This window comes from Carcharodon carcharias, chromosome 30 (assembly GCF_017639515.1).
Source record: "Carcharodon carcharias isolate sCarCar2 chromosome 30, sCarCar2.pri, whole genome shotgun sequence".
In the NCBI taxonomy this organism is placed as follows: Eukaryota; Metazoa; Chordata; class Chondrichthyes; order Lamniformes; family Lamnidae; genus Carcharodon; species Carcharodon carcharias.
Window position 1 is genome coordinate 5,023,907 of NC_054496.1, and position 12,316 is coordinate 5,036,222.

At 42.1% G+C, this 12,316-nt stretch overlaps 1 protein-coding gene across 2 annotated transcripts in view; it reads right to left on the reverse strand.

Moving 5' to 3' along the window:
* raver1 (ribonucleoprotein, PTB-binding 1) overlaps positions 1–12,316 on the reverse strand; it is a 38,279-nt gene that overhangs the window by 3,536 nt on the left and 22,427 nt on the right. Inside the window, exons 10-15 of one of the 2 annotated variants that reach the window (XM_041177208.1) lie at positions 11,955–12,142; positions 11,019–11,090; positions 10,499–10,579; positions 9,858–9,929; positions 8,623–8,745; positions 602–679 (exon numbers count right to left, since the gene is read on the reverse strand). In XM_041177208.1, the coding sequence (XP_041033142.1) occupies positions 602–679; positions 8,623–8,745; positions 9,858–9,929; positions 10,499–10,579; positions 11,019–11,090; positions 11,955–12,142 (614 nt within the window). The remainder of the gene's footprint in view (positions 1–601; positions 680–8,622; positions 8,746–9,857; positions 9,930–10,498; positions 10,580–11,018; positions 11,091–11,954; positions 12,143–12,316) is intronic. The other variant, XM_041177209.1, reaches the window with a different exon arrangement.

Sequence of the window (12,316 nt, forward strand, 5' to 3'; positions counted from 1 at the left end):
TTCCTGGTGTTCTGCCTCTCTCTGCTGTCACAGTCAAGACCAGCTAACATCGCGGAGACTAGCTGGTCCTGTATGACTGGCGTTGAGTGGTATGTTTACCACTGAGAACCTTCACATTCTCAACTCTTTCCCTTCTGGGAAAAACAGGGAAAAATATTGTTCTGTCTTTCCAAGAAGTTGCCATCACTTCAGACCAAATCGAGGTTGAGCAAGCTCCTGTCTAGGAGAGTTTGGACGCAGGCATTCCTTGTACACAGTGCAGCCCTGGTTCTACTCTCTGTCATCTAATGAGAACACGGCTTAGATCTTGAATTCTACATGTGGATTACTCTTCCCAAAACAGTCTTTAACTAAATACTGATTAAGTGAATAAAATTAAATCCTATTTCAAAATGCCTGGGTTCGAAGGAAACCACACTCAAGGCTTTAAGCCAAATGCTTGAATGTATATAAAGTGGTTTTTACCTATTCATTCAGGATCCTGAGAAACTCAGATCACCGCCTATTGCACAATCCTACACGAGACAATACTCCATTAAACTGGAACACCAGGTGATCACTCAGTGATTGAGAGAAATAAACAGAGCAATCTGATGGTTACCTTCAGCATGCAGCCTGGTGGTGAATTGGCAGGCCGAGCACCCAGGAGTCCTGCCCCAGAATTCAGAACTGGATTTAACTGCAACACAGGAGATGATGGTCACATCTCATTTTCAGCATCACAATTTCATAATGTGATTGTAATTTACATAGGATTTGAAACACTAAATCATTGGCCATTTGCCTTTATAAACAGACATTAAAATTCTTGGAGAATAATGTGGGAAAATGTGAATTTGTCCACTTTGGCAGGAAGCATAGAAAAGCAGTGTATTGCTTAAATGGAGAGAGATTGCAGAACTCTGAGCTACAGAGGGATCTGGGTGTCCTGGTACATGAATCACAAAAAGTTAGTATGCAGGTACAGCAAGTGATTAGGAAAGCAAATGGAATGTTTATTGCAAAAGGAATGGAATATAAAAGTAGGGACGTTTTACTGCAGCTGTACAGAGCCTTGGTGAGACTACATCTGGAGTACTGTGTACAGTTTTGGTCTCTATTTGAAAAAAATATATAACTGCATCAGAAACAGTGCAGAGAAAGTTCACTTGACTCATTCCTGGGATGAGGGGATTATCCTATGAAGAAAGGTTGGGCAGATTGGACCTATACCATCGGAGTTTAGAAGAATGAGAGGTGATCTTATTGAAACATATACAATCCTGAGGGGTCTTTACAGGGTACATATAAACATACAAAATAGGAGAAGTAGGCCATTTGGCCCCTCGAGCCTGCCCTGCCATTCAACAATATTATGTCTGATCTGTTTGTGCTGAGTTCTACATTCCCATCTATGCCCGATAACCTTTGATTCCCTTGCCTAACAAGAATCTATCCACCTCCACCTTAAAAAAGATTCGATGACTCTGCATCCATTGCCTTCTAAGGCAGAGTACCAAAGTCACACAACTCTCAGAAAAAATTCTCCTCACCCCGTCCGAAAGGGGCGATCCCTAATTTTAAAACAGTGCCCCCTAGTTCTGGACTCACCCACAAGAGGAACCATCCTTTCTACATCCACCCCATCGAGACCATTCAGGATCCTATATACTTCAATCAAATCGCCCTCACTCTTCTAAACTCAGTGGAAACAAGCCCAGACTGTACACCCTTTCCTCATAAGAAAACCCACTCATTCCAGGTATCAATCCAGTAAATCTCCTTTGAACTGCCTCCAATGCACTTACATCCCTCCTTAAATAAGACAACTAAAACTGCACACAGTATTTGAGATGTGGTCTCACCAATGCCCCATATGACTGAAGCATATCATCCTCACTTTTATGTTCAATTCCTCTCATTCTAAAGGATAGCATTCCATTCTTAATTACTTGCTGGATTTGCATATTAACCTTTTGTGACTCATGCACCAGAACATCTAGATCCCTCTGCATCTCGGAATTCTGCATTCGTTCTCTGTTTAATACTCTGCTTTTTTATTCTTCCAGCCAAAGTGAACTTCACACTCTCCCACATTATACTCCATCCTCCAGATTTTTGCCCAATCACTAAACCTATCTATATCCGTCTACAACCTCATGTCCTATTCACAACATACTTTCCTACCCTTGTGTCATCCTCAAATTTAACTACCATGTCTTCATTCCCCTCATCTAAGTCATTGGTATAAATTGTAAAAAGTTGAGGCCCTGCAGGACTCCAGTCATCAGATCCTGCCCATCAGAAAATGACCCATTTATGCATAATCTCCGTTTTCTGATGGCCAGCCAATCTTCTATCCAGGCTAATATGTTAACCCCTTACACCATGAGCTTTTATTTTCCACAATGGCCTTTGACGTGGCACCTTATCAAATGCCTTGTGGAAACTCAAGTACAACATGTCTACAGGCTCCCCTTTATCCACAGTGCATGTTACTCCTTCAAAGAACTCCAATAAATTGGTTAAACATGATTTCCCTTTCACAAAACCATGCTGACTGTTCTTGATTACCTTGAGTTTCTCCAAGTGCCCAGATATAACCTGCTTAATGATCAATTCAAATACCTTCCCAATGACAGACCTCAAGTTAACTGGCCTATAATTTCTTGTTTTCTGCCTCCCTCCCTTCTTGAACAGAGGGGTTATATTTGCTACTCCCCAGTCTGATGGAACCTTCCCAGAATTTGGCGAATTTTGGAAAATTAATACCAATGCAACTACTACCTCATTCGTCACCTCTTTCAAGACCCTAGGATGAAGTCCATCAGGGCCCGGAGACTTGTCAGCCTGCAGCTCCATCAGTTTGCTCAGTACAGCTTCCCTAGTGATTGTAATTTCATCAAGTTCCTCTCTCCCAAAGTTGCAGCTATTACTAGTGTCATGAAGCTATTAATGTATATGACATTATTGGAATTTTATTTTAAATAGAGGATTAGTCTGTGGGTGTGTAATAATTGGATTAAAGCCAGCTAGGCTGGGTACTTTGATGTATACTAGTTTTGAGATGCAAGAGAGGTAGAGTGCATTTGCATTTTGTTGAATAGAGCATTCAAGAAGTGGAGTGAAATCTGGCACTTAGCTAGCAGAGACCAAGCAATGTTTATACTACTAATAAAATTGATACTATGAAAGGGGTTTTATTGTTAGAAGAGGTGGAGTTCAAAGGGGCTGTGATACTAGAATTTATTCAATGAGCTATGCTGGGTATAACCGATAGCAGTTGTGTGTGGGCAGGACAGGGGCAATGTAACATCAAAGTCTGTAAGCCTGCCACTGGCTCCACAGGAACCAAAGTGAAAGGAACCTCATTTTGAATTTGCATGGTAAAAATGTTTTACCTGGTGTCTGCTGAAAGTCTATGGGTGTTGTTGCCTTAGTGGAAATTAGTTTGAGAATTTGTTAAAAGTTATGATAGCAGTAATTTGTAGTCATGTGTATATATTTAACTTGTATAAATTAATAAATGTCTTATGTAGTTTGATAAAAAAAACCTCTCGAGAACTGGTGGTCTGATTCCTGAATTTAGAGCTGCATCTCAAACATTCCACTTAAAAATACAGGTTATGACAGTTGTTTAAAGTTTCCCTCTGGGATTTTTCAACAACTCAGTTTTGCCAGCAGCTGTGTCATAACAATTGGAATGTTTTTTGTACCCTCTAGTGAAGACAGAGCAAAATATTTGTTCATTTCATCTGCAGTTTCCTTATTATCTACCATTAACTCCCCAATGTCACTCTGGAGGGCCAGCTTTACTTACTCTTTTCCTTTTTAAATTCCTTTAAAAACTAATAGCAAGAGTTTCTACATTTCTAGCCAGCTTCCCCTCTCACTCTAATTTCTTTCTCCTGATTAATCTTTTAGTCATTCTCTGTCATTCTTTATATTCTGACCAATCACCTATCCTGCCATCCATCTCTGCAAAGCTATATGCTTTTTCCTCAAGTTTGATGCTTTCCTTAACCTCTCCTTAGAACTTTTCTTTATAGTAGGAATATACTTATTCTGAGTATTCTGAAATATGCCCTTAAGAAGCCACTGCTTCTCTGTTGATCTATCCTCTAGCCTAGTATCCCTGTCCACTTCAGCAAGCTCAACTTTCGCGCCCGCATAGTTGCCCTTATTTAAGGTTAAAATACTAGTCTTAGATCCACTCTTCTCTCTTTCAAGCTGGATGTAAAATTCAAGCATATTGTGGTCACTGCTATGTGGGGGTGCCTTTACTCTGAGGTCATTAATTAATCCTGCCACATTGCACAATACAAAGTTTAATATAACCTGCTCTCTGGTTGGTTCCAGAATGTGCTGCTCTAAGAAACTCTCTCAAAAGCTTTCTATGAACTCCTCATCCGGGGTACTACTGTCAATCTGATTTTTCCAGTTTACATGTAGATTAAAATCACTGATGATTATTGCCGTCCCTCTATCACAAGCACCCAATATTTCTCTGTACACTTTGTCCTACATTGTGCTATTAGGGGGCCTGTAGACCATTCCCACTAGTGACTTCTTTCCCCTACTATTCTTCATCTCCACCCAAACCGATTCTACATCCTGATCTCCTGAACCATTTCTAACCATTACACTAATGCCAACTTTGTTTCACAGTGCGACCCCTTCACCGATACCTCGCTTCCTATTCTTCCTGAATGTCATATACCCTCAATATTCAGGACCCAATCTTTGTCATCCTGCAGCCATGTATCTGTAATGGATAATGGATCATATTTATTTACTACAATGTGCACTATCAATTCATTGACTTTGTTATGAATGCTCCGTGCATTCAGATACAGAGCCTTTATAGTTTTGTCTTTTTGTCATCTCTAACTTCTCGTCTCGACTGCTAGGTATATTTTTAGATTTTTTTCTCTCTGCCCCTTGCTGCCAATCTCTGACTCTCATTTCCCAAATTATTACTTTTCTCTCCTGCCTTGACTCTATCCTTTGATTTACTATATCTACACAAGCTTGATCCCTCACCTGCCCTTTTTTAAAACCCTTTCTACTTCCCTAGTTATGCAGTTCACTAGAACACCGGTCCCAGCACGGTTCAGGTGTAGACTGTCCTAACAGTCCAGCACCCATTTTTCCCAGTACTGAAGCCAGTGGCCTAAGAACTAGAATCCACTTCGCCACCAGTCTTTGAGCCATACGTTCATTTCCCTCATCTTATTTGCCACATGCCAATTTGCACGTGGCTCAGGTAATAATTCAGAGGTTACAACCTTTGGGGTTCTGCTGCTTAATTTGGTACCTAGCTCTTCATGCTAAGCAGAGCCTCTTTCCTTGTTCTATGTTGTTGGTAGCTACATGTACTACGACAACTGAGTCCTCCCCCTCCCACTGTAAGTTCCTCTCCAGCATTCATCAAATGTCCTGAACCCTGGCACTACGTAGGCAACACAACCTCCTGGATTCTTGCTCTTTGCTGCAGTCACAGTGTCAATCCCCCTCGCTATTTTGTCCCCTACTACTACAATCCTTGATGCTCCTCCCGCTTTCTGTCCCATGGTGCCATGGCCCGTCTGCTCATCCACCTTGCAGAGCTGGCTTTCGTCCACACAGGTTGTGAGCACCTCAAACCTGTCTGACAATTGCAAAGTCTGAGGGTCCTCCACTACTGTCTGTTCGGTCCATTTACCTGCCTCACTCACGGTCACATCCTCCTATCCCTCTCTGCTATCAAAACAGACAATCCTATTCTAAAAGCTACTATCGTCTTCTGGAACAAAGTGTCCAAGTATTTCTCTCCCTCCCTCCTGTTGCACAGTGTTTGCAGTTCAGCTTTCAGGTTAATAATCCTGATCAGAAATTCCTCTAGCTGCTTACACTTTTGGCAAATGTGTTTGTCCTGGATCACTTTGGTGTCCAAAAGTACCCATATTCTACAGCTGCAACATAACACCTGTTCTGTCATTGTTATTTATGTTATTTGTTTAATTTAATTACTTCTTAATTAACTTAGATTAATTCCTATGTGTGCTAGAATTTACTGTGCTTATTAAATGCTAGTACCACCTAGAACTAAAAGTTAGACTACTTAACTTAACAGGTATGTGCTTTAGGTTTTTCTTTTAATTATTTTATTTTTAATTATTTTATTTGAACGTTTTAGTTATTTTATTTACAGATCTACTTTAACTCCGGTATCCTAAGCTAGCTATTAACAAACTGTCCCTTACACCTGTCTCCTTGCACTCTTTTATCCTGTCTCTCTGCCACTCCTCTCACACTCTTTTATCCTGTCTCTCCCGCCACTTCTCTCACACTCTTTCATCCTGTCTCTGCCAATCCTCTCACACTCTTTCATCCTGGCTCTCTGCCACTCCTCTCACACTCTTTCATCCTGTCTCTCTGCCACTCCTCTCACACTCTTTTATTCTGTCTCTCTGCCACTCCTCTCACACTCTTTCATCCTGTCACTCTGCCACTCCTCTCACACTCTTTCATCCTGTCTCTCTGCCACTCCTCTCACACTCTTTCATCCTGTCTCTCTGCCACTCCTCTCACACTCTTTTATCCTACGGATCATTACCCTTTGTTTCTTGTCACAGCCAATTATAGATCCAACCCACCACGTTCTCTTGTATCCCATGGGCTTTTACTTTTCTGGCCACAGAAAATGTGGGACCTTGTCAAATGCCTTACTAAAATCCAAGTAGACCACATACAGTGCACCATCCTCATCAATCCTCAGTGTTACATCCTCAAAAAATTCAATTAAGTTAGTAAGACATAACTTTCCCTGAACAAAGCCATGCTGACTATCCCCGATCAATCCATGCCTTTCTATGTGAGTTTATCCTGGCTCTCAGAATTGATTCTAATAATATGCCGACCACCAAAATCAGATTAACCGGCTCATAATTATTTGGCCTATCCTTTGCACCGTTTTTAAACAAAGATACAAATTTTAGTGGCTGTTTAATATACTGATAGCAGCTGGAAAGAACACATTATGACATCAGTTGGCAAGTCAGAGAATTGTTCTAAAACAAAAACAAATACCTGGAAAAACTCAGCAGGTCTGGTAGCATCGACGAGGAAGAGCAAAGTTGACGTTTCCAGTCCTCATGACCCTTCAACAGAGCTCAGTAGAAATAGGAAAGGGGTGAAATATAAGCTGGTTTGGGGGGGGGTGGGTTGTTGGGACAAGCAAGCAGTGATAGGAGGAGATAACCAAAAGATGTCACAGGCAAAAGAACAAAGAGGTGTTGAAGGTGGTGATATTATCTAAAAGAATGTGCTAATTAAGATTGGAGAGCAGGACAAGCAAAGTAGCTCTAGTGGGGGTGGGGGGAAATAAACGATGGTTATCTCCTCCTATTACTGCTTGCTTGTCCTAACAACCACTACCACCACCTCATCCCTTAAACCAGCTTATATTTCACCCCTTTCCTATTTCTACTTAGTTTTGTTGAAGGGTCATGAGGACTCGAAACATCAACTTTGCTCTTCTCCGCCGATGCTGCCAGACCTGCTGAGTTTTTCCAGGTATTTCTGTTTTTGTTTTGGATTTCCAGCATCCGTAGTTTTTTGTTTTTAATCAGAGAATTGTTCTAGTTCAACACATAAGGCAGCAAATGGTGAATGGAATTTAGAATCCACTACTGAGTTGCTGGTTATCCTGAGATCCCCAACAAAAGGGGAGTAAATTAAAAACTTCCTGAAGTGTAATTTCTCTTATCAGTGAGTCAGTTCAATTGTTAGCATTCTCCCGAGTTGCAGATTTGTCTTCAAGCCTGACTCCAGCAAAGTACAACAGGAAAGCAGAACCATCCTTTCAGGACATTAACCAAAGACCCCATCCACCTGTTGAAGTGTTGACTAGTCAAAGAGGAAGCGGTTTGCATGGTATCCTGACAAACTTCCCTCCTTCAACAAACAGCAAACACAGATCAACCAGTCATTCACCTCATGACTAATGAGATTTTGCTTTGCACAAATTGCCTGCTATGTATGTCTCAGTGAGCCAATGCTCTACAAAGAAACTCATTGTACATGAAGCACACAGACATGTTTGAGGATCTGAGCCTGGTGTCACAATTCATTTTAGAACTAACGTGCAGAGCTAGAGGGACAAGGAAGAGGACTGTATCAGCAATTCACCACCCTCGGCCAGATGCTTTCCATTGGGACAGGCGACCTCCTCACTCTTTCCCTCACTGAAGTATAGTTTCATATAGACCGGCACCACAAGCACTATTCATTACACATTAGCTGAGACACACAATTAATTTAATTGTGGGGGGTTCCACTCAACATGGATATCCTCTATCAACATGGATCCTTTCCAGTGTATGTGTCACTGGACAATCAATTAGGAGCCGGATTCCTGAATGGTATGCCCCTCTAGTCAAATTGTTGAACCCTGGCTGTAATCAGCGAAGCAAGCACAGACTGGGGGATTAAAAAGTACTAATCCTGGAAGATGGAATATTAAAATGATACTAGCGTTCCTAGTTAACACATGCTGTCCACACAGTTAGAGAAAAGTGTGTAGCCTAGGGTGAAAATAAGCCCTGGTTATTAGTTAATTATTGAGGATCACAAAACAGCCTGTTATAATTGGTACCATACCTTGGTGGAATAGCCTTGTCGGAGTCCAGCTCTTACACCACTAGTGAAATAGGATGTGGGAGAGCTGGAGTACATTGAAGGTGCAGCAGGTTCCATATCATTGTATCCACTTGGAGTTGATCGCTTAAACAAGAGAGAGAGAATATTAACAATCTTACACTTCAAATGAAGTTCAACAATTTTCAACCACTTCCAAATCACTAAAATTTAAAGAGAACTTCAGACAAGTCCAGGAGAAGCAGCCAGTAAATTCAGCTGGTTTAACTTCACTTTACACTGCTCCAGTTCTCTCAAGCTTTATACTAGGGTGAATTTCATCAGCCCATGTCACCTGTTGATGCCTCTCCTAAGTGGCCATTCATGCATTTTTTTTTTTTATTTGTTCATGGGACATGGGCATTGCTGGTTGGGCCAGCATTTATTGTCCATCCCTAGTTGCCCTTGAGGTGGTGGTGAGTTGCCTTCTTGAACCGCTGCAGTCCATGTGGTGTAGGTACACCCAAAGTGCTATTAAGGAAGGGAGTTCCAGCAACAGTGAAGGAGCGGCGATGTATTTCCAATTCAGGATGGTGAGTGTCTTGGAAGGGAACTTCCAGGTGGTGGTGTTCCCATGTGTCTGCTGCCCTTGTCCTTCTAGACGGTAGTGCTCATGGGTTTGGGAGGTGCTGTCGAATGAGCCTTGGTGAATTCCTGCAGTGCATCTTGTAGATGTTACACACTGCTGCTACGGTGCGTCGGTGGTGGAGGGAGTGAATGTTTGTGGATGTGGTGCCAATCAAGTGGGCTGCTTTGTCCTGGATGATGTCGAGCTTCTTGAGTGTTGTGGGAGCCGCACTGACCCAGGCAGACAAACCTGGACAGTTAGTACTGGCAGGTTATTTTGCTCATTGGCTGCACTCCAGCCTCTACATGATTGCAGCGTTGAGTTGGCACACAGGCACTGGATGGGGACCCAGGATTAAAATGCTTTGATTTGCCTAGACCCATCCCTAGCCTAAGAGAAAAGAACTTTGGGAGAAACCGAAATACTGGTCTCTCTGGGCTAAGCAAACTCAGAGACCAAGGATCAACCTGGAAAAGGTCTTTATGCCTCTCCATAGAGATCAGAGAAAGAAATACACGAACTGTTACTAAATTGGACAACTCAACGTCCTGTGCAATACACTAAGCTTGAGATTTTATTAATTAGCAATCCTGAATCAGGTGGGGAACTTGAAAGTTTCTTTCATTTTTACCTCATTTCGGTCAGATCCGTATCCTCCAAGTCCAGGGTCAGGTAATAGTGGGTATCGTTCCAGCTCCCTTTCCTATCAAAAAAGCCTCAGTTTAACTTGGATTTTCCCGACAATATTTTCCCTTCTCAAGACATCAGCTCCTTACTGGAGAACATGACAGGTTTTGTCAGTCCATAACTTGTTCAACCAGTCATTATGGAAAGCAAGTGCCAACAGGCTATTCGACTACACAATGCTTCTTCACTAATCACTTTTCAGCAGCTGTCAGCAAATGGCAATCACAAATGTCAAGCTGTGTGTGACCATTAACCCTTCCTGGCTCAGTGTATGGTAGCTGACTGTAGTTTGCCAATCCCAGGCGGACAGAGATTCACAAACTCAGAACAGGCTGGGGTCTGAGCTGGGAATGTTGGAAGTCTGCATGGCTCCCTGCTGAGGTCCAGACAACAGTGATGACTGAATCAGTCACTGAACTGTACCACTCTTAAGGACTCTACTTGGAAATGTATTCAGTGAAAGGAGCTGTAATGACTTGTGGCTGAATCTAATAAGACAGGGACCCCAGCAAAGAGATATATGAATCAGTTAGCAAGGTACTTTGAATATTTTATTCTAATCATCACTTCCTTTGTGAAACATACCTCATTTCGATCACGTCCGTAGCCCCCCATTCCTCCTAGGCCAGGGTCACGGGACATCGAGTATCTCTCCAACTCCCTTTCCTAAATCAGGAACAAACCTGAATCAGACCATTCATTTCACTGTAGAAACAAGTTTTCTTTGTCAAGGCCCATCTCAGCTGTTACTTCCCACAGATTCCTGCTGCTACCTTGCTCAAGTGGCCTTTGTACGACTAAGTCTCAACAAGGTTGAATCTTCAACAAGGTTCAACCTTCACAGCATCTAAGCTGAAACCAGTTCCTCCTCATGTAGGGCACTGACAATGAGCATGAACCCCAGCTGATATTATCCCTTTCCAGCCCAGTACCGAGATTGCTGACTACAGCCCTGGTGAAGGAGAGTTAACTCAATAGATTGGAGAGGGTAGCCAAGGTCCTCTGGCCTGGGAACTTAGCCTACCTATCCCAAGAAGCTACAGTCCCCAAGCATCCAGCTGCCTCCACCAGACTTCTAATCTTCTATTTCCTTTATAAGATTTACCTCGTTTCTGTCACGACTGTACCCTCTAAGCCCAGGATTACGTGATAGTGCGTAGCGCTCCATTTCTCTTTCCTAATAAAATAAGATTAGAATGTTAACTTAAAAGAATAAAATCAGTTTTCTCTTGTCCTTTCTGAGGTAGTAGAATTTTTGCTGAGACATAGTTAGTTATGCTTCTTTCAGACTGTCCAGAGTAAAGCTGGCCGTCTATTGTCTATAGATGGGTATCATGGACCAAACCCAAGCCTAACTCTCAGTTAACACGTACACGAGAACTCCCCAGCAGAATCTAATGGATAGGAATGAGGAAAAAGCCCAGAGAATGGATCAACCCCGAGGTGTTCCAGCACAATACAGAAAACAGCAGAAAATATGCAGAATAAGGTCTCACAAACAGTAAAGAGACAAATAAGCTGTTAACGTGTTTAGTAGAGTATGAGGGATAAATATTAGCCAGGATGTAAGGGAGCTTCCCTGCTTTAATTCAAATACTTAAGAGGACAGACAAGACAATGGTTTAATGTTTCACCTGAAAGATAGCACCTTTCACTGTGCAGCATTTCCTCAGTACTGCAGTGAAATACCCGTGCATTATAAAAGATGCAGAATATATATTTTGACAATATATTATCAAGTTCTAGTTTTATTTTCAGATAAAAAAGACAAGCTTTTTGCCACAACATTAGAAAAAATTTATGACCAGCCTCCCCGAAGTATCTAACTACTCTGTGCACCAGTTCACCAAACTAACAGATGACTGAGGCAAGATATATGAGTGTTGACAATATTAGCAGACAAACACTGCATCAAGTGTTTACTCAGCAATAATATTGGAAGCAATTTCCAGCTTTACGGTAAAAGGAACTTAACATGAGTGATGCCCGCAGTAGATAATTCAGAAAAAGGACGAAGCCCATTGTGTGTTACAGAACATACCTGTTCATAGTCCCTGTATGAGTGATTGTAATCATCATAGCTTTCAAAATTTCCATAAGCCAGCTGGCTGCTTCCGGACTCCGGATAGTCACTGATGCTGGAACCCTGCTGAACTCTGGAGCTGGAACTGGGGTAGTTTCCCAGAAGGCCGGTACTTTGGCCATAAGACATTGAGTTGCTGGAATTGCCTGTCGGAGATAAAGAGCATTTTCAGGTCTAATGACACCATCCAGCCTGACAACATTGTGCCTCGGAGCTGTACCATGAGCTCTGACCTGGATATTAAAGGTTCAAAGTTTAGCAGAGACAATGACTGTTCCTTTCCTGTTAAACACACAAATATCACATTCAACTCAAGGAGA